This window comes from Pisolithus orientalis, assembly GCF_024613125.1.
Source record: "Pisolithus orientalis strain OTSU chromosome Unknown F5J12scaffold_13, whole genome shotgun sequence".
In the NCBI taxonomy this organism is placed as follows: domain Eukaryota; kingdom Fungi; phylum Basidiomycota; class Agaricomycetes; order Boletales; family Pisolithaceae; genus Pisolithus; species Pisolithus orientalis.
In genome coordinates, this window is record NW_026260794.1 from 385785 (window position 1) to 411053 (window position 25269).

Sequence of the window (25269 nt, forward strand, 5' to 3'; positions counted from 1 at the left end):
CCCACGGGACCCCAGACACCTTATACATTATCATGGTGTCTGGGCGGACAGTCCTACAGGTCCTCAATTGACACACTGGCTCAGCCAATTGTGTTGCTCGAGTCAACGATTGAGAGCGCCATCACGCCGTTTGACGTCATCTCGTCCTACGTCGAATTAAATACCAATGGTCCATTAGCGTCGGTGAAATCAGTAGTACCATCAAGCCTGCAAGACACACAGAAATGAACTGCCCTGCTCTCAAGTAGAGGCCGCACCTCTCGGGTCGCTGCATTGACTTGCGCCAACAGCGTGGATGACACGTCGATGTCGGCACCCAACGGCTGCACCACAACACCGCCAGCCACGTCGTGCAGTCTGCTCCGACTATACGCATGCTCAAGCGAATGGATGCTCTCGGAGTCCACCGAAACTGAGCGAACAGTTACTGCTGGTGGTAGAAGGTCAAACTTAATAGACTGTAAGGCTGGTAAGAGACAGAGATGTAGCGATGAGGGTAGTGAGGAAACGGACTCGGGGAAAGTTCAGAATTCTGAGGACGAGGCAAAATAAACAAAGTCTTCTTTATCTGTTGGAAGGGCGATGCTTGTGAACTCGATTCAAGGTGCGACTGGACACTTACATATAGCCATCTGCCGCGAAGGCGTACATCGCCCTAGGGCTGACAAGACATGGGTAGGGAGGTCATTCCACACATGTTGGACAGCGTAATCAGACTGAAAACGTGTTCGAAAATCTGCCCAACAAAGTGAAGGTGGAGACGGAAGAACAGACGACAAAAACAACACCTGCCTAAATTGGCAGGTCACATCTCGGAAGTGAAACAGGGGTTTTCCACGGAGGACGGTTCAAAACCTTTCGCAACTGGGAATGGAAAATACCCTGTGCAATGTATGAAATGGTTTGTACTAGGTAGTTTCAATGGCTTGAATCTAATCTGCAGTTTGCATGGGAATAACGCTCCAGTCGGCGGCACGCACTCAAGTCTTGATCCAAATCCATCTTTGACGTCATGAGGTAGATATATTAATGAAGGTCTGGCCTGTACTCGTGCAGGGTTACATATTCTCCTTCGAAATGCCCTTCAGAGGACACAGTATCCCCGACGTTGGAGACCGTTTTCCAAGCCAAGTGTCACAGACCCTTGGATCATGATGCCCATCAATGGTTTCACAGGAAAGTCCATAACTGGTGAAACTCTTCAAGTTGGGTTATCCACGGCGCGGTGCGACATGCTTGTATTCTGGTGTTCAGTAGCAGCTCTAGGTATTGCTAACAGTCGTGGTCTCAGGTACATGATAATGCAACACGGGAGGAGTTCGAGGTTGGGCAGTGCCCTTTCAAACTATTGCGGTGAAAGTGATCTAGGTCAACTAAAAAGCACCGCATGTGGACCAATACAACAGGCAAAACAAGGTCGAGCCGGATAGGCAAGGGTGATTTACGTGAGGACGGATCGTTGCAAAGGAAGGTGTGCTCCAGCCCTTGGTGCAATCCAGGTACCAACATCACAGGGAAAACTCACCAAGCCAGTGATGAATGTCCGTTCGGAAAACACTACTGCACATGTGCCGGGAACAAAAAGGAAGATTCTTATGTTAGGAAGGTACTCAGCCGTCTATGAAGTAATTGCCCAGAGTCCTGTACCAAGGCCTATGCCAAGGCACACAGTTGAAAATCCTCCCACTTGGACAGAGAATCCTGCCCAGGAATATGATAGGAAACCAGTGAGTGCCAGAATGAAACCCATCGCCGTCTGGCACAGCGTCGTGTAGTAACAATGCTTGAGGAGAGATAGAGGTGGAGGAGAGGAGCGCGAGCCGATTCCCATGTTTTGGTTTGGCCTTAGAGCACGGAATACAACCAACGCTCCCTCCCGTGGACGGATCGATTCGAGTACGATTTTCTTGGGTGAAGGTTGGGCACTCAGATTCCAAGCCCCCAATGGACTCGTTTTGCGACTGTCAATTCCGGGATGAACGTCTTCGGGAGATGCATCGACGATCCTATAACGAATAAGCGCAAACGAGGCAATATATGCGGTGATAGCTAAGGCGTGCAAATGAGCTTGTGAGTTCCAAGGTAAGCGAGGAGCCGCTCACCGGCGCACAAGTGAAACACTAAAGCCCCAGAAAGACATGCATGTACAACTTGCTGAGTAGTTTGACTAGTATTTCGTGACAGGCTGCTTTCAGCAGCAGTCAAAGAGAACATTTGTGAGTCCATAGACACGAGGAAAGTGGTCTTGGAAAACATCAACGGAGAGAAAGAATGTATATTTGATGTATACCCACGACAACAGTGAGGGTTTGTAATCTAAGCATCCAAGCAGATAATAGTTCGGAATTGGTATTTGCATCTTCCTCGATATCAATCCTCAGAGGCGACGGGGTGCCCTGGGCCGTTGGTACAGTTGCGTCCCCAGTGTTCCGTCCATCTATAGAAAGAGAGGCGTTGACGGCAAAGATGAGCATCAGCGATGAAACGTACATGGAATATTATAAGCGGGTTCCGGCTGTTCCATGTCACTGGGTCCTCCCGCAGTTTCAGATACGGGAAGTTCAAAACTCTCATGATTTCCACCAGCTGCTGATGGTTTTACACGGCAAAACGACCCACGGCGTGAGTTGGACGACGCGCTCCGGATAACTGGCATACCTGAAATGCGGTCAACCGCACACTTACCGGGGAGGCTTTATACGCATCACCGACTTCCCTCGCAAAGCTGAACTCACAAGCAATCCAGAGCTTCACGTTTTAGCTGAGGAGGCCATCGGCATCGTTAATGGCGCGAGGCTACAACTTTGCAGTCCTGCTCGCGGTCTGTGCTGCATCACGTGACCATTGGAGACTCCGATACGATGCTGGACACCAACGGCTTGGGTTCTTTGCTGAAATTCTCTGTTTGGGATGTTTTCAACTACATTGACAGGTAAGCCCATCAGCTCCGAGGTGACGTTTTACCTGATGCAAACCGTCGTATCAATCGTACTTTTACGTCGACACGAGGTCCTCGGACGCTCGTGGATGATTATGCTCCTGCACCACAGCAGGAGTCGGATCTTCTCTCTGATTTCTTTCTTTTTCTCTCTCTCTTTTTTCACGATTATTCGTTAAGCTGACAAGGCCGCCCGCAGAATTAACGTGAACTTGGTCCAGCCATGAAACTCACGCCCGGAACGGATGACAACCCTGATGAAGTCATGAAGTCAGGGTTCGGGAGGACGCATATCTCTGCACGCTAATCACTGGCAAGTAACCACGTGGGCATCCTGTGACCTGGGTCTATGCACCACCGTCTGGTGGGGTACCCGCCAATGCATGTACGGCTGCAGGCTCTATACCCATAATAACTGAACCCGTGTCGATTTTGAATCTATCCTGCCTCTCTTCTGTGCGACGAGTGAATCGCGTGCGTTCCACCTCGTGTCCTCTGGGACGCTAATATTCCAGTGTAAAATCGTTTGATTCGTCCTTGGAGGGGAAGCAGTGCTGATTGTGTGCGGTCTGCATCATGGCGCCTGATGTCACTTAGGGTCACGGAACGGGTCAATAACGAGTTCCGTCAACGATCTCAACTTGTAACATACTAGCCAGTATTAGCATCGGTGCCCATAAGTATCCCCCCGGACATGATATTACGTTGTTCCTTAGTACACATCCCAATACTCATATCTGATGCGCTCGATACTATGTACGCAGGAGGAGTTCGTATTTTTATAGCTCAGTGTGTGTGCCCAGCACCCCAGAGCTGCCATCACTGAACTAACCGGATGTGTGAACTACTGGAGGAGCAGCGAGCACGCCTCTGACACGAGGTACAAACTGGCAAGTGACTGGCAGGCGCCGCATGTTTAACCGGACCGTGGCACTTATGTAGCCCTTATAAATTGCTTGAAGAACGCGGTCTATACCGCAATACCCATCCTTCGACGACTGTCAACGCTTGGTTTCTCTCTCTTTCTCTCTCATTCAAGCAGCTTCAGCCAGAACTATGATGGATATCGAAATGACGTCACCCGTTGGGCCCGTCATTGCTACGGGCTACGAAGAGACTCGCCGGCTCGAGTTCCCTGTAAGTATTCTTAATCAATCTGAGTCTGAGAGATTCCGATCAAACCAACGGTATTTTCAGGGATATGCATCTGAGGTAGATTTGTGTAACCTCCTGCAATCGATGTCCTTGTCCAAACGGAAGACCAAGGTAAGCTGCTGGCCAGGGTCAAACTTGTCCACTGTCGGATGGTAGACGATGATGTCGCTCACACTCCCTGGAGAAAGGATCTCGAGGAGCCAATAACGGCAACGGAACCCTCTGTCCTGTGTGCCTTGCAAGGTGTAAACGCGCTCGATGCAAACACGGAGGACTTGGCTTATCTCGTACGTGGTAGCATCAATGGAATGCCCTCGTTCCTGGGTCTGGATCGTCATACTTACCGGCGTTTTCTTGCCTCCCCTTCAGTCCGACGCGTCGGAATCGTCAAGCTCAAAGTGCAGCTCATGCAACGACCCACACCCTACAACCGATCACTCACGAACAACAGCAATCACCACCACCACTACCACCACCGTGATCCCAGCTTCCCCACTCCCAGCATGCCACTTCCTCCAATCCATTCTCGCTTTCCTCGCCCCCGAGTCCCCCGTGCTCTCTCCGTGCCCTTACCCATACCCCGTTGCATCGACGGCTTTCCAGACGACGGACGGCGCGTATCTGGACACGATTCTCATCCATCGGAGCCTCCACAGTGCGTTCCCTCCGGGCCACAAAGGGTGCGCCGTGGCTCTACAGGAGATCGCGCGGGCCCTTGAACTGCGTACCTGGCAGGCTGGTCGGGACTCGGACGCTGAGGCTGCTGTGGCGTTGCGTCATGAAGCGTTCATGACAGCATCATCTTATCCTGGCTGATATGATACTTTCTTTTTTTTTTTTTCAAGTTTCACGGGGACTTCTTTTCAGATGACCGAACATTAATGTCCGGGACACTAGTGTATCGTTGATCTGCACTCCTTACACGCTTGTAGATGACAAGTGCTGCTGGGCAGCGCTGGTAACATTTTTGGACCGGTACCATCACACTACCGACGATGTCACTTACAGCAGAGTAGATGTCGCAATGCGATTTAATGGATCAGACTACTAAGACATGCTGAGATAATGTGCGAACATCCGAGAGCTCTAGTCAGAGGAAACATACTTTTGATAGTGTTGTGTGGGCGGGAAGCCAACCGCTTCATATCCCTTGCTATTCCCGCTTCCTTTAGTAGGAACGCTGCCAGAGCCATCTGTACGGCCTTTCGATGTGCGCGAGCAACGTAACGGTACCACCCGCTATTCTCCGTTATCCTCCATGTCCAGATCCCCTTCAACACCCACACCCTCTCCAAAATCGTCGAACTCGATGTCATCATGTTCCCACCGCTCTTCTTCCTCCGCGTATACCTCGACATGTTCCGCCATAATAGGTTCTGATAGTGCTGTCTCGAGCGTGTGCGCGGGAGGAGGACCGTTCGTGCCATTATGACTACCTTGGAGCGATTTCGAAACGACCGAAAGGATCTGGTCCATCCGATCGCCTAAGCGATCCTCCAGTTCCTCGACGATCTACATATATCGGTGCTTGAGCTCACACATCGACGGCGTCAGTCAAGATCCTTTGTTTTAGCCTACCACGTAGAGTTCCACCGCTTCCGTCGGCGCGAGATTGACTACTTGAAGTTTCTCCGCCTTCGTCAGACCGAACGGTGCGAGGTCCTTGACGAGCTGAGTGACCCCAGCTTCGCACTGTTGCCGCATAGGCTGGTATTCCGCAGATAGGTATTGGATAGCCTTGGGTAGTATAGTAGTTAATTAGAAGTGACCACTGCTACGAAAGCCAGGAAGATCATTTGTGAAAACTGTACACACACCTCAAGTTCCACCGTCCTCAAATTCTCGGACACTTCTTCGATATGCGAGTCCAAGCTCGGTTTCCCGCCTGCATCTTCCTCTTTCTTGGTACGGACCGCGGCTTTCGTTCGTGCAACGTGTTTAGCATCGAGCTCGCATAGGAGTGTTAGGACTTCAAAGTTGGACAGAAGGGCTGTTCGTGAGTTGACAACCTGCAACGATCATGTGTCCGTCGTCCTTAATAATTGGATGGTTTTTTTCATACCTCCATGCCATACCATTTAGTGCTTGGACTTGCTCACCACTCAGTACATGCACACTGCCGGGCAGAATGACGGCGGTGAAGTTGTATTGACAGGAGCTCAACTGAGTGACCTTTTAGGCTGTCACGTGAGTGTGCACTCGGAGAAAAATCCAAGATTCCCTGTGGGAATTGCTGGGAAGTATCCTCGTCAGAGCCACGCGTGGCACGAGAGAACTCCAAGAAACAGAAGTGCAAGACAGGGCTAACTGTCGCAAAAGTATATGATCGATAGATAGCATTGTCAAGACTATAGTACATGAACATATGGAGTACAGCCAACTGGGCGCAGTCACGAAAGACTAATTAGATGCGGACGTATATCCTGGCTCTAATACGATGTGGCGTTGTTGAAGATGAGCTTGTTGGGGCTTTGATCACCAACGTCATTGATAAGGCCTTTGGAGGACAGCTCGAGGAGTGCCTGCTTGAGGGCCTTGGGTGAGAGGATGGTAACGTCATCCAAAGGAATAGGCGCAAGGAATTGGGGCGGCGGGAGGAAGGCCACGATCCAGCGAGGAAGCACCGTGTACGCGATGGAGTATATCGAAGCATACCGGTCGTTCCATTCTGAGGGTTCAGCATCGTTTAAGAACGTTGGGTTGAATGTTGCGGAGGGATATATCGAGAGCAAGTACGCCATGAGGCCGCAAGTATGGGGAGAAGCCATAGAGGTACCCGACAAAGTAGCGATCGCATGACGGCTGCCCTTGTAGGTGGACAGGATGTTGAGACCTTTGACAGACGTTAGCCGGCGCAAGGAGCAGCTGGTAAACATGGACTGACCAGGAGCAAACACATCCACACATTTGCCGTAGTTTGAGAAGTAGGCCCTTTCATCGCCGAGAGTGGAGGCGCCGACGGTGACTGCTTTCTCGGCACCGGCGGGAGAGTATTTGCAAGCGTCGCGATCGTCATTACCTTACTAGGATGTTAATGAATCGATCTCGCGTAGTTAACAGTTGCATACCGGCAGCGACAGCAAAGTGGATACCCTGGTCGACAGCCCTGTTCACTGCGATTTCCAAACCGTTCGATTTACCACCTCCAAGACTCATGTTTGCGACGGAACCCTTGTGCTTGCTCTTTCCAGTTGCAGCACGTTCGGCACGCGCTTCTTTGGCCTTCTCGAGAGCTGATTTGCGCGCCCATTCTACTCCAGCAATGACGTCGGACATGGAACCACTGCCGTTTGAGCCGAGAACCTTGACTGCGATCACTCGTGCTTTCTTAGCAACGCCATACTTGTCAGAAGCGATAGTGCCAGCGCAGTGAGTACCGTGGCCGTTCTCATCAGAGTCCGTATCGTCGCGAACCACGGTGTATCCCCAGGCTGCGCGGTCTCCGAACTCTTCGTGCGCGACGTTGATACCGGTGTCGATAATATAGGCGTCTACGCCCTCTCCTGCCACGTCATCGTAGACGTACTTTGTGAAAGTCGAGAAAGTCAACTTGGGTCGATGGCTTATCCGCGCAAGACCCTATCGTAATGCACCCGAGTGAGCGCGTGGACGAATTCTAGAGTTGGGAAACGTACCCAGGGAGAGCCCTTCTGTTCGATGATAGTCTCGTTGAAGTATGTCGCGCGGACGACCTGGTCCTTCTCAACGAAGTCAACCTCGGGCATCCTGCGGATTTGTTCCACAACGCCCTCTGTGAACTCGCCTGCGTATCCCTTGAGTCCGCCATCATAGATATGACGGAGACCGTCAGCCACCGAGTCCCCGAGGAGGGAGTCTGAGGCATGAGCCATCTGCAAGAAGTTGAGATGGTTGTCCATCAACGTGGGGGACACGTCCTCCTTCAGCACGACGATATAGGAGTTGTCGATCGTGCCGTGGGGGTGGTCTTCGACATGGAGGGGTGCGACGGACAGGTGGGTCCGTGCGGGTGCATGATAAGGTGATGTGGAGAGAGGACTTGCGAAAGCGAGGGGTGCGAGGGGCACCGCCAGCGATAGCCAGACAGCAACAAAGCGGGACATGGCAGGCGGGTGGAGGGAGACGCAAGCCAAGCCAGGTCACCGTATTTGAACCGTCCGGGGAACTGTTTGGCGCTGTTTGTCCCTGGTGGCTCTGCCCTTAATATGGAAGGCTCTTCCTGGCTGGAATCCGAGTCACTTATCGCCTTATCGCACGCAATAGTGTATGTTCTGACGGGGCGTCCGCGTGATGTTCCAAGATAACATAAGTACCGCAACATTAAAGTCCTGCGGTGAGCTCCATTCCACGCTCGATTCGAGGCGGCGTTCGGGCGGCGGAATTGACCGTCTCACGTGATCGCGGGGTGTGATTCCGATTGGCTGATCGAGAGCTCTGTTCGTGGTTCGCAGTCGGCGCAACAGTCCATGCAAAGTTAAGATGAGTGACGAGCATGAGGACACGAGTCGGCGGTTCCCTTGGTCTGTCCACCTCATCCTCCTTTGTATCCTTGTCGGGCATGGTTGCCCTTCGCGACGACGAAACCACTCCCCTCGTCAACCACCCGGAGTCAGACATCGAGGCTGGTCCTGCGCGCTACGGCACGAGAAACGACTGACCTCTCGGAAACTACTAGTATGTCTCCATCTCCACACTCTACTACGTCACGTCATGGTCATGCTATCCAGACACCCTCCCATCGTCGTCCAAGCGCAACTCCAAGTTTGCAAGAAGAGTAAGATACTATGTCCCGTCCACAGCTTGGATACCCGACTATTCGCTGTCCTAGTGCGTGTCTCTTTCGTGCGCGCTGTGTCCGTCCCCTCATTTCACTCATTCCAGTCTCGGAGGGGACTTGCTCGCCGGCATGTCCATCGCAGCGATGTTAATACCGCTCTCAGTCAGTTATGGAACATCCCTCGCAAAACTTACCCCCACTGCTGGGCTGGTACGTCTGTCCTACGGCATGTCCTATTCCCTTCTGAACCGCCGTCGCGTGCCAGTTTGCTGCGTCCATACCCCCACTCATGTACAGCTTACTTGGCGGATCACGTCAGCTGAACGTGGCACCCGAAGCCGCTCTGTCCTTGCTTGTAGGACAGGCGGTTACGGAATACCGCCACAATAACCCCAACGAGGATCCGGATCACATAGGCGTCTCGGTCGCCACCGCAATAGGGCTACAGGTATACCATGTCCACTTTCGACGAGGACAATCTCGTGTTGATAATATGTGTCTAGGTTGGATTGTTCGCTTCTTTTCTAGGGTTTTTCCGTCTCGGCTTTCTCGATGTCGTTCTCAGCCGTGCTCTCCTCCGAGGGTTCGTCACTGCAATTGCTTTGGTAATTGCCGTGTAAGTCATCTCGCTTGTTTACCATATATCGTCGTCCTGATCGTCGCACAGCGAGCAACTGGTTCCCATGTTTGGGCTAACAGCCCTGGAAAACACACTTCAGCCAGAGTCAACGCTGGACAAGATCATCTTCCTGATGGAATACATATGGTCAGATGCCCATAAACTGACAACCATTGTCAGCTTCGGCATGTTGGCAGCCTTGATATTCTTCCGCGCATTCAAAAATTACTTCAAAAATACGTGGTGGATTTATCGTCTTCCTGAAGTCCTCATTGCCGTCGTTTTGGCAACCGGTACGTTTTTTTCTTCAATGATCTTGCAGGATGATTTTGGCTAACGTGGTGGATACATAAGTCCTTTCCAAGCAGTTGCGGTGGGACGAAGAGGGAGTCGCCATCCTCGGCGACGTGTCCGTTCAGACTGGCTCTTATTTCTTCAAGTTCCCTCTGCGGAAATCCACACATCCTTTCATTCGGGGAACGACATCCATTGCTATGTAGGGATCTTCATGATGACCTTCGCAATACTCGGCAGCTTATTATATTTTTCTAGCCTGATTACCATTTTGGGGTACCTGGATAGTATCGTGGCTGCTAAACAGAGCGGCGACCGCTACGGATACCCGATTAGTCCTAACCGGGAGCTGGTCGCTCTTGGTGCCGCCAATCTCTTCGGTTCATTCGTCCCTGGTACCTTACCAGCTTTTGGCTCGATCGTCAGGTTTGTCCTCGGTATGGACTCTACTCTTCGGACAATCAGTTTACTTGTACATATGTCTCAGGACTCGGATCAATGGCGAGATCGGTGCGAGGTCACAACTCTCTTCGTTATTCGCAGCCGCCAGTCGTTCTCCTTGCGACGTTCTTCCTCTTGCCTGCGTTGTATTTCCTTCCGAAATGCGTCCTTGCGTCGATGTATGAATGTTTGGCGATGGTGCTATGCGGTTAAGATGTGCTGACTCTCCTCGTGTAGTATTTGTCTCTTCGTGGTAACGCTCTTCTCGGAGTTGCCACACGACCTAATTTACTATTACAAGTTTGTCCATGTCTTCTACTCCTGCTTCCTTCCAAAAGTGCTTATATGGTATGATTGCGCTCTCCAGCATCGGAGCCTGGACAGATCTCGCGATGATGTTCATCACGTTCTTCCTTTCGGTCATCTGGAACATCGAGATTGGCCTAGTCGTCAGCTTGATTATATCCCTGTTACTCGTCATCCGTCGTTCCTCCAAGACCCGCATGACCATCCTCGTATGTTTTCTTTCTCCCGCACGCCACATCTGCTTTGCCTGAACTGTTTGGGTCTTAGGGCCGGATTCCTGGAACGGATCAGTGGAGACCGGTGACGGACAATCCGGAGGCGGAAGACGTTCCTGGAGCACTCATCGTGCGGATCCGAGAAAGCCTTGATTTTGGTGCGCGAGTTCATACATTGTGCTTGTCCAATTCACTACTCACACCTTCCCTTCCACAAGCGAACACCTCTCAACTTAAAGGCAAGTCTTGGTCTTTCATCGAAAAGTAATATTAATTTTGACCGTGCGTTCCGTTCCAACTCCCACAGTTCGCCTGCGCCGATTCGAGTTGTACGGCGTGGAACCAGCTCATCCCTCAGATGAACCTCGGAGACAGGCCCCTCGAGTCCTTGTCTTCCACATGGCAGACGTCGAGACTTGCGATGCTTCGTGCGTCACGTTCATTTATGTAAACCGCCTCATCATCGCTAATCGGATTTATATACACATGTATAGGGCAGTACAAATCTTCCATGAATTGCTCGAGAACTACAAGGCAAGCGTCCGTCATGCTTCCAATTGTTCTGTCCAGTACTCACTCGTTAGTGTTGCAGAGCCGCGGAATCCGCTTGTTCGTCACGCATCTCCGCCCTAATATTCGCGAGATGTTCGAAAACGCTGGTGTTGTGGCCATGTTGGGTGCCGATGCTTTCTATGATACCCTCGGGGAAGCGATGGCCAAAGTAGAAGGCAGGTAAACGAACGGGAGATTACGCAACGATTTTCTTTTCTTTTTTCCCCTCCTTTTACGATTTGGCGATCAGTTGTTGGTTTACAACCGGGATACATAGGGTTGAGGCTGCACCATGGCACGAGGAACGGATATCTTGACGGTTACTGGGTTTACATATACATACATCACCTATGCTGTCGCTGCGCACATCGTTTGTCATGACTTTACTAATCGGTATATATCGACGGGAGCTAGCCTCCCCCTTGCTTGAACTATAGAACGGTATATACATATGCTTCGCACTGAAGATTGGAACGCAAGGATTTTACAAAATACCGTCCCCCTTCCTCAATCTCTGATAACAGCAATAAGCCCGCATGATAGGTACACTATCATCCACTCAGCCATGGCGGTCCAGTGACTAGCTGAAACCTTCAATGCGTGTAACACCTGGCCTTTGAACTAGTCTGAGTCGTCCTGCGTTCGTGCCGGCCAAAGATGCTGTCAGCCCAATAAGCTGAACAATCTCAACCGTGAATTACACGCCTGAGCGGGAATATTTGGCATCCTGACGGTATGTTGGAGGCAAGGGCGAACACTGGGCGAACACAATATGGTTCGCTTCGAAAAGATGCAACCCACCCCTCCGTCCTCGAGGGCCCCCTTGACTGACAACTTCCTGTCCTCAACTTGCCCAGCTCGGCACCCATAACCTCCAGAAGTAGACTGTCCATACGTTAAGTTTGAGTGATCGATTATAGAATTCTAGCCAATGTACTGTAGGGTACACATATGATCGGACCCTGCAGTGGAATTAAATAAGGTATCGACAGGAGTCACCACTGAGTACCGAACCGTCGTTGACGGTTTGCAAGCCATTACTACACCGTGTCAAGTCTATCATTATGGTACAGCGAGACTAGTGGACTGACTTTAACTCGGCGAGCTTCCACACATAAGCATATGCGGCCACAGTCAGCATCAATAGGTGCATCATCATCAGCACCCGTATGAAGGCTTCGCCACCAAGTGAGGCATACCCACTCTCCCCAGTAAGGAGTGACTCTACCACGGACACTAACCACACGAACATCGGCGACCCCATGAACCCGGCGACAGCCAAAAGCTTGAAAGTGCGCGTATGGATCTCCTACAATTATCAGTTATCAGCAACATGATCAGCAACAATAATAAGGTAAATATAGCATGCTTACTGTAACGATTTGAGGCTGCAACCGCTGGGCAGACTCAAGAACCATAGCGAAGCTAATGCTACCCATAACACACAACAGAGCACATGAAACAGCAACCATGAGGCAAAACAATACAAGCACCACTCTTGGGGACTCGAGTTTTCCGAATCCGGACAGAATAAGCATTCTGCATTTGTGTAGGTGTAAGTTAAGGATATAGATCAGGATGTCGAACATACGCATTCAAGACAGTGGTGCAATTAACAACGCGCATCGCGCGGGTGATCAACCTCTGTTTGAGAGCGTTCCACTCCGTTTTATCTTCATCCTCTAAGATCTGAAAAAATCTTCCAAGTGAAGGTGCGCCGATGATGACGAAGGACAAGCCTAGACACGCGGTTGGTTACAGCGTAGATCATCAGGAAGATAGAATCGCACCACGCAGAAAACGCTGAGGGGTACTTTCACTTGGATTCACGAAGGGCGTGTCGGGGGCTGCCTCAATGTCCTTCTCGGACATGACAGTGGCCCGCCCCATTCCCTCCACGAAATAAAGTGAATTCCTCTGAACAGATGAATTCGGCGTTGTGGAGCAAATGAATTTATCGCTGACCTACCTCGATAGACGCGCTGCACGAGAGCGCCCGCGTTAGTATGCGTCGACAGGGGTAGCCTGCCGTACTCACTTAATTAATGACATGGTTGTGAAGGCAACCAACACGGTATAAACAAGCGCAAACTACGGGGTTTTATACACGAGCCTAAACACGTGACCGTTCACCAGTGACCTTTCTTTAGCTGCCAGGTCACGTGCTTCTGGCTTATGTACGAAATGCGGCAGGTTACCCCTATCGACTTGACGCGGACTTTCGTGTGGCGTATCTGTTTCAGGTACTTTCAATATTTACAGTCGGGCTCGCATTCACAATACTTAGCGTGTCCATGCAGAATCCTGTATCCACTGCAATGCAAGAAAAGCGTACAGGGGAACATTCCGACATACCCCTCCTGAATTCGAGCATTGAGTCTGAAGATTCTACCAACCCTCAGCATGTCCGCCGCTGTACGTTGTGCATTCATTCTCTGCAATTTTATGATTTACGATTTATCCAACCTCGTATTCAGACCTGTCCATCGTCTTAATGGGCATACCTTCTTTCCAGAGATTTGTTCAAGCTGCAGAGCAAGTGGACGAAACTGAGTGGCGTAATCTTAAACGCGAGGTGATGCACCATATGTCACTTGTAAGGCCTAGTATTCTTGGTATCACTTTGTATGTCCTGCACCGTGATGTTTCCCATCTGTCTTCCTGTACTCACACCTACGCAAATGCAGATCGTCCCTTATAGTTCTCCTGTTTTGGCCGGAACCCCAGACCCCGGGAACAGCATTTCAACGGAAGTGCTTCTTGAGTGGTGGCTTGTTATCTGCTCTGTCTCTTGCAAGTTACCTTGGGGCCGCTTGGTTTTTGAACACCGTCCAGCCTCAGGTTGTCAGGGTAAGGGTGCCACCCTTTCTCCCCTGTACTTGTTGCTGATATCTATCACGCTCTCTTGAAAAAATAATGACCATAGGAGATGCGTACAAGCAAACTCAGGCTCACAGCTATTTCCATTTTGTTGGGAATGCCATCGTTCTGGAATCTTTTGAGCATATATTCTTACCTCATTGGAGTGTGCGGAGCTTTCTGGCTCGATAATTGCACCTTTATGACAGTGATGACAATCATGGTCATCACTTTTATAACCGTGATGCCACTGGTGACTTGTACTTTGTTGTCCTAGTCACCCTTCACTACGATGTTCCTCACGAGCTGGAAACACGTGATCGTTGAACAAGTGAAAACTTAACTTGGGAGTTAATGAAGTCGCTTTTTCACCGTTGTATACTGCAGGCAGTGACAAGGCCAGTGCTAGGTACGCGATTCAGCGAAAAGTAGCAAGCAGCATGGCTGCTAAAAGTTGAAGAAAGGATTCAACCTAGGGTCCGCATCCTGTTTAATAATTCTGATGTCCGGACGAATGACTATCTTCTATCAAGTTGAAGATTCGAGGAGGAAAACTTTTGATAGAACATACGACCAATATTCACGATGCAGACCTCCGACGAATATTACTCTGGAGTGACTCATGATCAAGGAGAAGGCCAGCATCTTAGTACCGTTCGCCAAATATACCTTCCTCGTAAGCCTTGATTTCTATGACCAACCATATCAGTTCGACAAAAAAACGTCAGCTGAGCCAAAACTCGGTACTCACGCAGCGCGACGTGCTTGGAGTGGAATCGACACATGGCCAAATTGCCTAACATTGCCCATAGCCCAGCGACTTTCTGGGCCTGAGGCCCCCGTCCTCCCACTTCACGCGCTACGGAGTACAATTCTCCTTCATCGTCGAGACCCCAAATAGGTTGGACCGCATCATGCAAGTGACCTGGCAACAACCGCAGGTATGCAGTACGCCCATCCGCGTAGCTATTTGGCATACTCAGTTAGGCGGCGTCAGAAGTATTGGCGTCCACTCACCCAGTGGCCAAGATAACTACTTCCGCATCAAGGGTTGAGCCATCCTCAAATAGCAGTCCGTTCGGTGTGAACCTGGTAATACTGCCGTTGCTTTTGAGTTTGATTTCCCCATCGATGATCTTCTGCGATGCCCCGACGTCTTTTCGTGCTTGGTTAGCAATCGAGAGTTCTTGGAAGGAAAACCACGAGCAAGACGTACCAAAGTAGTAACCTCCACCCCTCTTCCAAATGAACTGAACTGGTCCGGAATCATCTTCTCCCATGTTCAGCTTGAATCCCACCTTGCGGAGACCATCCAAGGTGTCCCTACATAGACATTTACAAAAGATGATATGCCAATTCCGTCGTGTGTAAACGCACCTGTCGGCCTCAGCCAAACCTTTCACCACCCGTTGGTGCACGAGTTTAAGGAGGAAGTTTGGGAATGACGCGTTTATGCGATCGGCGATGTCTGTAGGAGGGCCATTCTCGAGATAAAGCCCTTCGTAGAGACATAATCAAGGACAGAAAATGTCTTAGGCACACGATCTAAGCCTTACCACCCGTCAATCTTGGAATCCCCTCTTTCGCTGACATTACGTAGGTTGAACTTCGCTGGACCATCGTGACGTCTGACAGCAGATGCTCAAACTATTGGTTGAAGGAAGATTTGGACAAAACCCACCGACACCATGGTCAACGTAGTCAGCACAGATGTCATGAGCTGTGCGTTGCATGTTAGCAATCACCGAAACTGCACGTGGTTGGTGTACCTGATGTGCATGCACCAATGACTACGACCTTCTTCCCTAGGTGGTCCGTTGCCCGCTTGTGTTGACTCGAGTGTAAAATCTGCCCCTTAAACTCGTCCTTATGACATTCGTAAGCAGCGGTCGCATCTAGCCTTGGCTACAACTTACTTGACAAGGAATGTTGGGTATGTTGGGCAGGCCACTTCCAAAGCCCATAGCGAGCACGACGTGATTTACATGGAAGACACGTTCCCTTCCATCGCAGCGGACTACCTTGACAGACCACTTCTTTCCCTGCGTACCCGGATCGACCGAGACCACCTCGGCAGACGTCCACACGTTTAGTTCAAGAGAATGAGCGTAGGTCTCGAGCCAATCCCCGAGTTTGGCTGCAGGCGGATAAATAGGCCACAAAGAAGGGAATCTGAGGAAATCAAGATTTGCTCAGCGATAGCAGGCGAAAGGGACCTACGGCATGTAAGGGAGATGGTCATACCCTAGGTTAACTTCAGCGGTAGCAAAAGTGTTGAGGTATCGCCGTTCACTTACACACAGTGTCGTGCACACAAAGAACTGCGTACCTGTTCCTCCAATTGTCGCCAATACGTTTATTTCGTTCGACTACGAGAGCGTTGATACCGAGCGCCTTCAGGCGTGCGGCAACAGTCAACCCGCTCTGCCCACCCCCTATAATAACAACACCTGGTTCCTCATCGAGGAATTCACGCTCTCTTTCCCTTGATTCAATCCACTTTTTATGGTACGGTTCGTTATCTCTTAGCGCTCCAATCTTCTCAGGGAATCCCCTAAGATCCTCGAGGTTCGTGAACACCGTATGCGCCTTCCACGAACCATCCGCCATCGGGACAAGTCGGAAAATACCCGATGCGTGCCCCACAGTGGTCTCGAAGTCGAAGAATGCTTGAATACATACGATGTCCTCGTAGGGTACATGTAACCGTATAAGGTCATTGCGAATCTTGAATGCGAAGGGTTTAAATTTCGGCATTTGATCTGCAATAAACTGTTGAATGGCATCACTTCCCTCATACGTGTGGAAGTCCCAGGTGAGGCGCAAGCATATCACGCCAGAAGGCATCCTCGACAAGTAGACTTGCAATCCGTATATAATTTCCACAACTCATAGCATCTGCAAAGCCCAGGAACCATTCTTTAGCAACGGCTTGAGCATTGAGGTTGCGGTCGACCGTGCTTCCAAGTTTCTGAAGGGTGGGAAGGGACCTAAGAGGTGTTGCAACTGCAGGCATATTCCGTTGTTGAGTGGCGTGGGGCGAAAATATAGGGTGCGAGGATAGCTTGAAACTTGATGAAGGCCTTACTTATATGGGGGGGTAACACAACATCATAAGAAGCTAGGTCATCTCCGCAACTCGAAGGATTCTGGTACGGTACATCGTGTCTTCTCGGGAAGAACTGTTACCCTCATTAGCCTCTTATCGCCGCATGGGCTGCGACCAAGTGTGTTGCGATATGGTCGCAGCTCTGCATCATGGATGTACTGTCGATGTAAACGAGACCAGGGTCACATCATGTTTTCTTAGAGGCCCTCAGATAGACTCGGGAAGACCTCCGTGTGGACCTTACATACAGCACAGTCAGGACACGTGCATGAGTGGTGTCTGCTTCGCGCTGACAACCTTATAAAGCCAAAGGAAACTGGTGAGTTTCCCATCGGATACCAAAGTGCTCACCGGTAGTGAATGCTTAAGAGCCCCCACACCGCTTGTCGCTCGTCCTGGTAATGCATACAGCATCCGACGAGTGCTTGAAATGGGGCAACGCTCCAACCTGTTTGAGTTTAATATAGAATTCATCCCCCGCAAGCAGGTCCCAAGGCTTCGGATTGCGTAGCCGCAGCTGATGACCAATGGCCATTTGCTCTCGGTCAGTGCCAGCTGCCGAGTAAGTGCAAGGCTACCCAGACTTGTCACGAAGAGAACGCCTCTTCTGTCACCTCTTCTGTTGGTCATTCATTGACTTCGGCGCGCGTGTATGTTGGGGGGATCGGTCACCAGGTTGTTTGATGGACCCGTCCTCTCCCGAACAGACGACTCATGGAGCGTCATTTTGCCACTCGGAAACACAAGGAAAACCTGCATACCACATCATTCTCGGAACGTGACACTTGCATGATTGAGAATGGTGTCATACCGCGGAGATCAGCGCTGATAATTTACCTTTCGTAGACAGCCACAGTCCAGGCTAGGTTGGGCTCGACTGTGTCTCTCATTAAATGCCTGGCATTTTCAGAGACAATTGCCAACCCGGACGCTTTCCGTGCCATCCTTCCCTACGCGCCATGTTCAATCTGCACGGAAAATCGACTAGACCTCTGGGTAGTGGTTGCAAGGGGATCAGTGTCGTACGATGAAGGACGGACATCCTGGCTACAGCTAACACCCTTAGCCTCTACCACTTTTTTCATTTATATTTCTTCTAATTCGATTTCAAGTGTACGAGTGCATGTAGCCATATGTCGCACTGGCGGTAACAATATCGAGCAACCCAAAAGTCGCAATCCAAAGAATGGGCTTCGATGTCGATGGGAAGTTGTGAACTCCTACACATGGGGATAGAGTGGCCTCTTCGTCGTCCACGGGGTCGTAGAATACAGCACCAGGCTTCTCCAGTTACGTGACACACCTTATAGTCAAGTTGCATGGTGCGCGGCTTTAAAAATTCCGCAGCGTGGACCGCCAGCTCGAAAACTTGTAGCAATAAATCGTTGTGATGGGTGATTATACAATGGTTCGACGAGTTGCTCGACCTTCGCTTTCTGAGCTCGAGCAGTAATTTGGACGCTGTGAAGTTGTTCTTCCTTGTTATTCAAGCACGGTCATGGACAGCACTCGGTCAGTACTGCTCTTGCTTCGCGAGTCCGGGGGAAGTTCTGCTGGCCAGAAACGTGTCGCTCTCTGGAAGTGAACCGTGCGAAGAGTTGCGGCGTGGGATTAAATTTTCGTACTTGATTTGATTATGTGATCAAAACCTGTGCACCCTGGGGGAACTCTGGCCAGTACCAGCCAGCTTGTCATAACCTCGACAGACGCAAAGTAGCATGGAACGGGGTGCCGATCTCCACGAAGACGAGTGAGGATGAAATGTCGTGCAGCTCAGGCTGCTTTGTCCGCGGAGATTGGACAGAAGTGCAGAATTGAACGGACCAACATGCTACTCACTCGATGTCGATTTGCGACTCCAGTCCCTTGATTATATTCGAAGTGGTCCTAGACGTGACCCAGAAATGAAAAGGATATCCATTCGTGAACCTGAGGCGACTGTAGTGAGATGCAACTGCGCGTCTTGCCGTTCTACAACTTGAAGTACCAGCAAAACGAGGATCTCTGTCGGGGGTCTGCCACACTACATGATGAGATCTCGAGTTCGTATGACCTACTCCGTCGTGGGCGTTAAACTCGCTACAGATTGGCATCAACGACGCGGTATTCGTGCCTCCCGACCTCGCTCCTACGATCAAGACAAGGACAATATTCTTTTACTTGCCCAATGCTTCACCACACCCTTCCTCGCGCAAGTGTCCACCTCTCCCGCGTGCAACGCTGATGCCAACTTCCGCCTGTCCGTGTTCGCCTGCTGACCAAATACTCGTCACAGTGCAAATGAATCTGTTCCCTGCGTTTACACTGCCTGCCTCCTGCCGTTGTGGTGTCGGGTCATGGCACTTCGTATTGTCCCGTCATCGAAGTTGCTAATGATGTATGAAGTACCTGACAGCGTCAGTGGCTACACACCTCTGATAACCAAGTGCTTTTCGTCGAGAATCGCGGTCTTTAACTCGACCTTGTCATCGATATCCTAAAGCCCGGACTTCCAATAGCGTTCCGCGTCCGCAGAGCGGGTTAGTTTCATGTCAACTGTCTTCAATTTGCTCCACCGTGTCATCACGACTGTCGGTGCTTCTCTCGATTCAACAGCTCCACCAAAGTTTTCCGAGAGTTGAGCTGAAAATTATCCAAGCCAGAGGAGCTGTACTCGATGGGCTGTCGGAGTCGAGGGTTGGCGACATAGGGATCACTACACACCGCCTTTTACCTTCTGTATGCTATTTAATGCGCTGGCGGACGCTTGAATTTGAAGAGTGGTTATAAGCCACATCCCCTGTCAAACGGTAGCTGTATTGACGGGCAGGTATTGCAACCGAATCAATAAAATATCGACACCGATTGCGATGGAGGGAAAGTTACCGCAGCTATATCGTATCCATCGAGTATTCGCAACATTACTTTCATTGCAACGATTGAGTTTAGCATGACGCGGATAGCCCACGATATCAGTTTGAACTGTGCCGATTATGGTGACGATCAGACTATTATGACCCGTTTCCTCATTTTCTACTCCTCAGATGAACACCAAGATTCCGAGGTGGTGAGTAGTGCACTGATCGTGCGGGATCTCTGGTGAAAGTAGCTCCGTAAGGACTGTATGTTGATGAGGGTCTCCTCGTCTATGTCGCTGATCGCGTTACGCCGTCCTTGCATGGACTGACTAAGGACGTCGCTGGGCTTGTCAAGTGTACCTCCGGAATCTGCCAAGTTGCATGAAAAGGACGGTCTTTTGCTTCTCAGCAACACCTCCGTATTGGATTGAAGGTATTTTTTCGTTTCGTTTCGTTTCCTCACTTCCAGGTTGGAATATCTGCATGTGAGAGAAACTTCGTGCTACTAATAGTGCGAGTTGTTCGAGAATTTGTTCACACCCCGCATCGTGCATATTCGACAACAACTGGGAGCTGTGCCCTGGCCAGCCATTCTTTACCATTTACCCCATTCATGCAAAGATATTCCTGCGTATCCGTGGTAGACGGTCAGAAACTCCTACCTTTATACCGTCAGCAATTAGCTATCCGACATCCAACTGACCTTGCCGCGGTGTAACACCATGTATGAATTTACCAAAGCTCAAAGCGGCGGAAGCACTGCGGAACATTGAGGTATACGACTCCAGCATCTATCGCCCAATCAAGACCGCGAGGTCTACCTCCAGACAAAGGCGCAGTTTCTAAACCCTCTCTCACGTGGTATTCCGTCTAAATAAGGGGAACCGTCGAACCGAGAGAGGTACTGCAGTCACAATGTCATGTTGTACCAGAGATTGCCATGAACGGCCGAGGAAGCAGGTTTATGTTGGCAGGAGCGAACATAGTTCCGACCCGTAGAAGATGTCGACCTGGAAGATGAGTAGGAATCAATTTGCCCCGCGGACATGGACCAGCACAGACCACATTTGGGGATCCGGACTTTATAACCATGAACGTCGATGGCAATGCAGGCTCCTTCCCAGCGGTGATTGCGAGGGTTGGATGCGGGTATTTTCTATGATGCCCTCGCAGGAGCGATGGTTGGGCTACAAGGCAGGACGATTTGATAACGGTTGGTGGCTTATGACTTGCTGGAAATAGCCTGATTGACTATCGAGTTTGCATAGCTACATAAATACATTTGGCATACTTACACCGTATGCTTTGCCGTGGAAAGCAACAATTGTACAAATCTCCTACTAATACCGTTCACCGAAAATTCCCTCCTCGTAAGCCTTGATTTCTAAGCCCGCGCAATAAGCAATCTATCATGCACATTTACCACAACAGAAATCAAAAGCAACTCACGAAGTGCAACATGCTTTGAAAAGAACCGACACATTGCAAGGTTACCCATCAGCGACCACAGACCGGCCACCTTGTTGGCATCTGGCCCCCGTCCACCGATCTCGCGTGACACGGAGTTGAGTTCACCTTCTTCGTCGATACCCCATATAGGCTGGACGGCGCTATGGAGATAGGTTGGTAGCAGCTGCAGGTAGGCTTCGCGTGCGTCCCGGTAACTGTGTGGTTGTTCACGTCGCAACGTTTCAAGAAATGGGGGTAAGACGTACCCTGTAGCGAAGATTACGACGTCTGCATTCAAGGTCGAACCGTCTTCGAAGAGGAGACCGGTCGATGTGAACCGGGAAATGTGTCCGTCGGCCTTCAGCTTAATCTTTCCATCAATGATCTTCTGAGAAGCCCCAACATCTAATCACAGTCGAACACGCTCTGTAAAAGGCCGCTATGTGATGCTTACCAAGGTAATAGCCTCCAATTTTCTTCCAAATGAGTTGAAGTAGCCCAGATCCATCTTCACCCATATTGAGCTTGAACCCGACCTTGCGGAGGCCATCCAGTATGTCCCTATTTTTCATACATTAGCAGGAAACACCAGAGTGATTCTGGTGAATCATCAGCGCACCTGTCCGCTTCGGCGATCATCGGGGTTACACGTTGATGCAAAAGCTTGACAATCGCATTTGGGAATGAAGAGTTCATGCGGTCGGCAAGGTCCGTGGAAGGTCCGTTCTCGCCGTACAGTGCTTCACTGTTTTATGACTGACAGATGTTTGTGTAGGATAGTGTACTTACCACCCAGAAGCATCGGTACGCCATACTTTGTGGACATGACGTAAGTCGAGCTTCTCTGAACCATCGTGACATCTGAAAAGCACCGAGACGAAGATGAGAAAAAAGGAAGTACATGGATAGTGCTCACCAACATCATGGTCGACGAAGTCTGAACAAATATCATGGGCTATGCACGATCATGACATCAGTACATTGCGTTGGCAGGTGCACTGCCATAAGTACCTGATGTACATGCGCCAACCACCACAACCTCTTTGCCAAGATGGTCTGTGGCTAGTTTATACTTGCTCGCGTGTAATACCTGGCCCTTGAACTCGTCCTGCGTTCGTGCGATAACCCAATGAGTTGAACAAATCTCGGCTGAGTATCACGTACTTGACCGGGAATATCTGGCGTCCCGACAGTATCGCTACTAAACCCGAGAGCAAAGACGACATGGTTCACCTCGAAGACACGCCCTCTTTTGTCTCCGCGGACCAATTTGACTGACCACTTTTTTCCATTCGTACCCGGCTCGATGGACATAACCTTAGCAGATGTCCATACGTTGAGTTCGAGAGCGTGAGCGTAGGATTCTAGCCAATCTGCCAGTTTCAATGCTGGAGTGAAAACAGGCCAAGTAGGAGGGAACCTGAAGCGAAGATCATCCGTTCATCCAGATATCTCCACCATACTCATGACGTACGGCAAATAGGGCATATGATCATACCCTGTGACCGAGTTTACTAAGGCATCGACAGAAGTGGTCACCGGTCACTCACACACTGGATCGTGCAGGCAAAGCGTTGCATATCGTTTCCTCCAGTTGTCACCGACGCGTTCGTTTCGTTCGATGACCAATGCCTTGACGCCCAACACCTTGAGACGCGCAGCGACCTCTAGTCCGCTTTGACCACCGCCTACGACGATCACACTAGGTTCCTCGTCGAGGTATTCTTGTTCTCTCTTCCTTGCTTCGGCCCACTTCCCGTGGTTCGCTTCCGAATTCCTAAGAGGACCGATCTTCTCTGGGAAGTCCTTTAGGTCCTCGAGATTAGTGTATACGGTGTGACCCTTCCACAACCCGTTTGCCAATGGAACGACTCGGAAAATCCCTGACGCGTGTCCCACCGTGGTATCAAAAGTAAAATAACCCTGTATCCATGCCAGATCCTCAAAGGGAGTCTGAAGACCGACGAGATCTTCGTGCAATTTGAAAGCGGCAAGGTTGAACTTTGGCAACTGGTCGGCAAGGAACTTTTTCACTCTATCTCTTCCCTCGTAGGTGTGGTAGTCCCAGGTAAGGGCTAACGTATCGCGCCAGAAGGCGTCATTGACGAACAAGTCGACGACTGCGGTTGCATCCTTTGAGGAGATGGCAGCGACAAATGAAGCGAACCAGGCCTTAGCGATCGCTAGCGCGTCGATGTTAGGGTCGACGGTGCTTCCTAGTCTTTGGAGGGTTGGCAGGAGTGTGACACGGGCTTGAGCAGTTTCAACCATGCTGGATGTCGCGGGGGGTCTGGATAGAATGGAACTTAACCTGGTTTATGATATAGCCACCGGATAGTCTTCCCATGGCCAGCATGGCAGTGATTCTACCGTTGTCAGCATCTGATGAGTACTCTCACCCCTGGGCCTGAGTGCTGAGTCTCCGACCGGCTCCTTCTGATTGTCGTGTACATCACGGAGCCCCTTTCGTAGCTTAACGTTAACCGCTGTCTTGCTGGCCTCAGCGGTGTGGTCGTTCCCCATCGTTCGTCTCCCCGAAATGGAAATGAGCAAGCGAAGTCAGACCGGGAAAAAAAACTCACAAAACAAAAGTACTTTCCAGATCTGGACTAAAGTTGCCCGCGCTACTTCCCATGGCCAGCAGGGCGGTAGTTATACCGTTGCTAGTAATCAATCTCAGCATCAGCATGATCAAGTACTCTCATCCCTGAGTACAGAGTTCCAATTGACTTCTCACATCCGCCGATTGTCGTGTACATTACGGAGCCCTTTTCGTGCTTGAAGCTTGACAATCGCTTTCCTACGACGTCCTTGTTTGAGTTTTCTCACACAATTAATGGCAAATCCATGGCGGGTCCGCGACACCGCAAGCAATAGTAGCACGCGATAGGCCTCGCCACCGCGGGTGCATTCTGGCACAAGGGCAGAATTACATAAGGCAGAGAGCCTCTAAACCGCATGCGAATGGTTGAAACTCCAATGTATCCATTTTTGGGGACGTTGCGTCACTTGCGTGGATCACGGTAGAGAACACATGGTAGAAGCCATCAGTAGAAACACAACCATCCCCACATCGGTAGTAATCACAAGCCCTTTCAAAAAGGTGCTAACGTGGGACCAGAAGGTCCGATTCGCTCCTGTAAGGATGGTACACACCAAAAGGATGACATCGCCAATAAAGTTGCAACAACTCTGCACTTGTACGTAGCACTTATGATTATTGATAATAGAAATTAGCAGTGTCAGTAGAGGAGCAAAGGTAAACTTACCGTTAGGACAAGTCCCACCTGACCATGTAAGCTAGCATTTATACGCCCACCCGCTTCATCTTTAGCCCAAATCCAAGGAGCTGTGTCGTTCCACTCAGGATAGCCAGTCCACAATCGAGCTATAACATCCCCCAGTGGCAATGCCTGATCAACAAGTCTGTTGAGCGACGTAGTCTTTTGACACTATCAGATTGGGCACTCGAAGCTCCACAACGAAAGTATCCTGATAACGGACTTGTTAAGGTCAGGAGATGCAACACGGCAGTGCAGCACATGGTATCGTCAAATGATCGTAAGTTGCCAGCGGGAGATACTTTAAACACGGATCACACTGCTTACCTGCCCAGTACCAACCTTTTTCTCGTAGATTCTGCTTGACCAGCACAGCTATCTATGATTTGAAGATGACACAGCCGCTTCATACAAACCTATCATTACTCCAGAGAGAGTTCGTCAGACACACTTTGATA

The 25269-nt window shown here is 50.3% G+C and overlaps 9 protein-coding genes across 9 annotated transcripts; 3 read left to right on the forward strand and 6 right to left on the reverse strand.

Moving 5' to 3' along the window:
- Positions 1-1260: 1260 nt before the first annotated feature.
- F5J12DRAFT_829342 (uncharacterized protein) lies at positions 1261-2843 on the reverse strand. Its single transcript, XM_051745658.1, has 5 exons — positions 2686-2843; positions 2491-2589; positions 2295-2437; positions 2103-2244; positions 1261-2049 (listed from the first exon to the last, which is right to left on the reverse strand). The coding sequence occupies exons 2-5, from the start codon at positions 2522-2524 to the stop codon at positions 1619-1621; spliced, it is 750 nt and encodes a 249-aa protein (XP_051600204.1). The 5' UTR covers positions 2525-2589; positions 2686-2843; the 3' UTR covers positions 1261-1618.
- An 898-nt stretch (positions 2844-3741) lies between these two features.
- On the forward strand, positions 3742-5148 carry F5J12DRAFT_829346 (uncharacterized protein). Its single transcript, XM_051745659.1, has 4 exons — positions 3742-4075; positions 4136-4204; positions 4282-4380; positions 4463-5148. Exons 1-4 carry the CDS (start codon positions 3995-3997, stop codon positions 4907-4909), a joined length of 696 nt encoding a protein of 231 aa, XP_051600205.1. The 5' UTR covers positions 3742-3994; the 3' UTR covers positions 4910-5148.
- On the reverse strand, positions 5149-6344 carry F5J12DRAFT_829350 (RNA polymerase Rpb4-domain-containing protein). The gene is made up of 4 exons (XM_051745660.1): positions 6156-6344; positions 5911-6102; positions 5672-5830; positions 5149-5605 (listed from the first exon to the last, which is right to left on the reverse strand). The coding sequence occupies exons 1-4, from the start codon at positions 6159-6161 to the stop codon at positions 5333-5335; spliced, it is 630 nt and encodes a 209-aa protein (XP_051600206.1). The 5' UTR covers positions 6162-6344; the 3' UTR covers positions 5149-5332.
- Positions 6345-6388: 44 nt separating this feature from the next.
- Positions 6389-8186, reverse strand: F5J12DRAFT_829355 (peptidase S8/S53 domain-containing protein). Its single transcript, XM_051745661.1, has 4 exons — positions 7729-8186; positions 7162-7672; positions 6978-7112; positions 6389-6926 (listed from the first exon to the last, which is right to left on the reverse strand). Exons 1-4 carry the CDS (start codon positions 8173-8175, stop codon positions 6523-6525), a joined length of 1497 nt encoding a protein of 498 aa, XP_051600207.1. The 5' UTR covers positions 8176-8186; the 3' UTR covers positions 6389-6522.
- Positions 8187-8317: 131 nt separating this feature from the next.
- On the forward strand, positions 8318-11755 carry F5J12DRAFT_829359 (sulfate transporter family-domain-containing protein). The gene is made up of 15 exons (XM_051745662.1): positions 8318-8697; positions 8720-8746; positions 8800-8899; positions 8954-9059; positions 9115-9297; positions 9353-9465; positions 9517-9761; positions 9823-9964; positions 10021-10188; positions 10250-10328; positions 10542-10718; positions 10777-10963; positions 11032-11152; positions 11219-11258; positions 11317-11755. Exons 1-15 carry the CDS (start codon positions 8565-8567, stop codon positions 11458-11460), a joined length of 1965 nt encoding a protein of 654 aa, XP_051600208.1. The 5' UTR covers positions 8318-8564; the 3' UTR covers positions 11461-11755.
- A 449-nt stretch (positions 11756-12204) lies between these two features.
- F5J12DRAFT_829367 (uncharacterized protein) lies at positions 12205-13338 on the reverse strand. Its single transcript, XM_051745663.1, has 6 exons — positions 13315-13338; positions 13246-13258; positions 13067-13193; positions 12868-13015; positions 12650-12815; positions 12205-12585 (listed from the first exon to the last, which is right to left on the reverse strand). Exons 1-6 carry the CDS (start codon positions 13326-13328, stop codon positions 12355-12357), a joined length of 699 nt encoding a protein of 232 aa, XP_051600209.1. The 5' UTR covers positions 13329-13338; the 3' UTR covers positions 12205-12354.
- A 540-nt stretch (positions 13339-13878) lies between these two features.
- Positions 13879-14484, forward strand: F5J12DRAFT_829368 (uncharacterized protein). Its single transcript, XM_051745664.1, has 3 exons — positions 13879-13901; positions 13964-14126; positions 14203-14484. Exon 3 carries the CDS (start codon positions 14206-14208, stop codon positions 14410-14412), a length of 207 nt encoding a protein of 68 aa, XP_051600210.1. The 5' UTR covers positions 13879-13901; positions 13964-14126; positions 14203-14205; the 3' UTR covers positions 14413-14484.
- Positions 14459-17186, reverse strand: F5J12DRAFT_829374 (FAD/NAD(P)-binding domain-containing protein). The gene is made up of 12 exons (XM_051745665.1): positions 16990-17186; positions 16433-16928; positions 16356-16380; positions 16052-16307; positions 15905-16001; positions 15817-15855; positions 15692-15763; positions 15513-15633; positions 15352-15458; positions 15153-15291; positions 14887-15101; positions 14459-14825 (listed from the first exon to the last, which is right to left on the reverse strand). The coding sequence occupies exons 1-12, from the start codon at positions 17149-17151 to the stop codon at positions 14782-14784; spliced, it is 1773 nt and encodes a 590-aa protein (XP_051600211.1). The 5' UTR covers positions 17152-17186; the 3' UTR covers positions 14459-14781.
- A 4235-nt stretch (positions 17187-21421) lies between these two features.
- On the reverse strand, positions 21422-23801 carry F5J12DRAFT_720423 (FAD/NAD(P)-binding domain-containing protein; the record flags this gene model as incomplete). The annotated part of the gene is made up of 11 exons (XM_051741239.1): positions 21422-21465; positions 21531-21745; positions 21797-21935; positions 21985-22091; positions 22150-22270; positions 22323-22391; positions 22447-22485; positions 22542-22638; positions 22695-22950; positions 23005-23029; positions 23081-23801. The coding sequence occupies 11 exons, from the start codon at positions 23799-23801 to the stop codon at positions 21422-21424; spliced, it is 1833 nt and encodes a 610-aa protein (XP_051600212.1).
- Between the last annotated feature and the right edge of the window lie 1468 nt (positions 23802-25269).

Coding starts and splice junctions, on each gene's coding strand:
- F5J12DRAFT_829374 (XM_051745665.1), bottom strand. CDS start 17,151: ATGCCTGCAGTTGCAACACCTCTTAGGTCCCTTCCCACCCTTCAGAAA. Junction 15,634..15,691: donor GATTCCAAGATTGACGGGTG/GTAAGGCTTAGA, acceptor GTCTCTACGAAG/GGCTTTATCTCGAGAATGGC. Junction 14,826..14,886: donor CTCCAAGCACGTCGCGCTGC/GTGAGTACCGAG, acceptor GGTTGGTCATAG/AAATCAAGGCTTACGAGGAA.
- F5J12DRAFT_829359 (XM_051745662.1), top strand. CDS start 8,565: ATGAGGACACGAGTCGGCGGTTCCCTTGGTCTGTCCACCTCATCCTCC. Junction 9,060..9,114: donor TTACCCCCACTGCTGGGCTG/GTACGTCTGTCC, acceptor GTCGCGTGCCAG/TTTGCTGCGTCCATACCCCC. Junction 10,964..11,031: donor GAACACCTCTCAACTTAAAG/GCAAGTCTTGGT, acceptor CAACTCCCACAG/TTCGCCTGCGCCGATTCGAG.
- F5J12DRAFT_829367 (XM_051745663.1), bottom strand. Junction 13,016..13,066: donor CCCTCAGCGTTTTCTGCGTG/GTGCGATTCTAT, acceptor CCGCGTGTCTAG/GCTTGTCCTTCGTCATCATC. Junction 12,816..12,867: donor TGCACCACTGTCTTGAATGC/GTATGTTCGACA, acceptor ACACAAATGCAG/AATGCTTATTCTGTCCGGAT.
- F5J12DRAFT_829350 (XM_051745660.1), bottom strand. Junction 5,831..5,910: donor TGAGGACGGTGGAACTTGAG/GTGTGTGTACAG, acceptor ATACTACCCAAG/GCTATCCAATACCTATCTGC. Junction 5,606..5,671: donor AAGCGGTGGAACTCTACGTG/GTAGGCTAAAAC, acceptor CGATATATGTAG/ATCGTCGAGGAACTGGAGGA.
- F5J12DRAFT_829342 (XM_051745658.1), bottom strand. CDS start 2,524: ATGGAACAGCCGGAACCCGCTTATAATATTCCAT. Junction 2,438..2,490: donor ACCCGCTTATAATATTCCAT/GTACGTTTCATC, acceptor CTCTTTCTATAG/ATGGACGGAACACTGGGGAC. Junction 2,245..2,294: donor TACAAACCCTCACTGTTGTC/GTGGGTATACAT, acceptor ATGTTTTCCAAG/ACCACTTTCCTCGTGTCTAT.
- F5J12DRAFT_829346 (XM_051745659.1), top strand. CDS start 3,995: ATGATGGATATCGAAATGACGTCACCCGTTGGGCCCGTCATTGCTACG. Junction 4,205..4,281: donor TGTCCAAACGGAAGACCAAG/GTAAGCTGCTGG, acceptor CCCTGGAGAAAG/GATCTCGAGGAGCCAATAAC. Junction 4,381..4,462: donor CGGAGGACTTGGCTTATCTC/GTACGTGGTAGC, acceptor CCTCCCCTTCAG/TCCGACGCGTCGGAATCGTC.
- F5J12DRAFT_829355 (XM_051745661.1), bottom strand. CDS start 8,175: ATGTCCCGCTTTGTTGCTGTCTGGCTATCGCTGGCGGTGCCCCTCGCA. Junction 7,673..7,728: donor AACAGAAGGGCTCTCCCTGG/GTACGTTTCCCA, acceptor GCATTACGATAG/GGTCTTGCGCGGATAAGCCA. Junction 6,927..6,977: donor TGTGGATGTGTTTGCTCCTG/GTCAGTCCATGT, acceptor CGTCTGTCAAAG/GTCTCAACATCCTGTCCACC.
- F5J12DRAFT_829368 (XM_051745664.1), top strand. CDS start 14,206: ATGCGTACAAGCAAACTCAGGCTCACAGCTATTTCCATTTTGTTGGGA.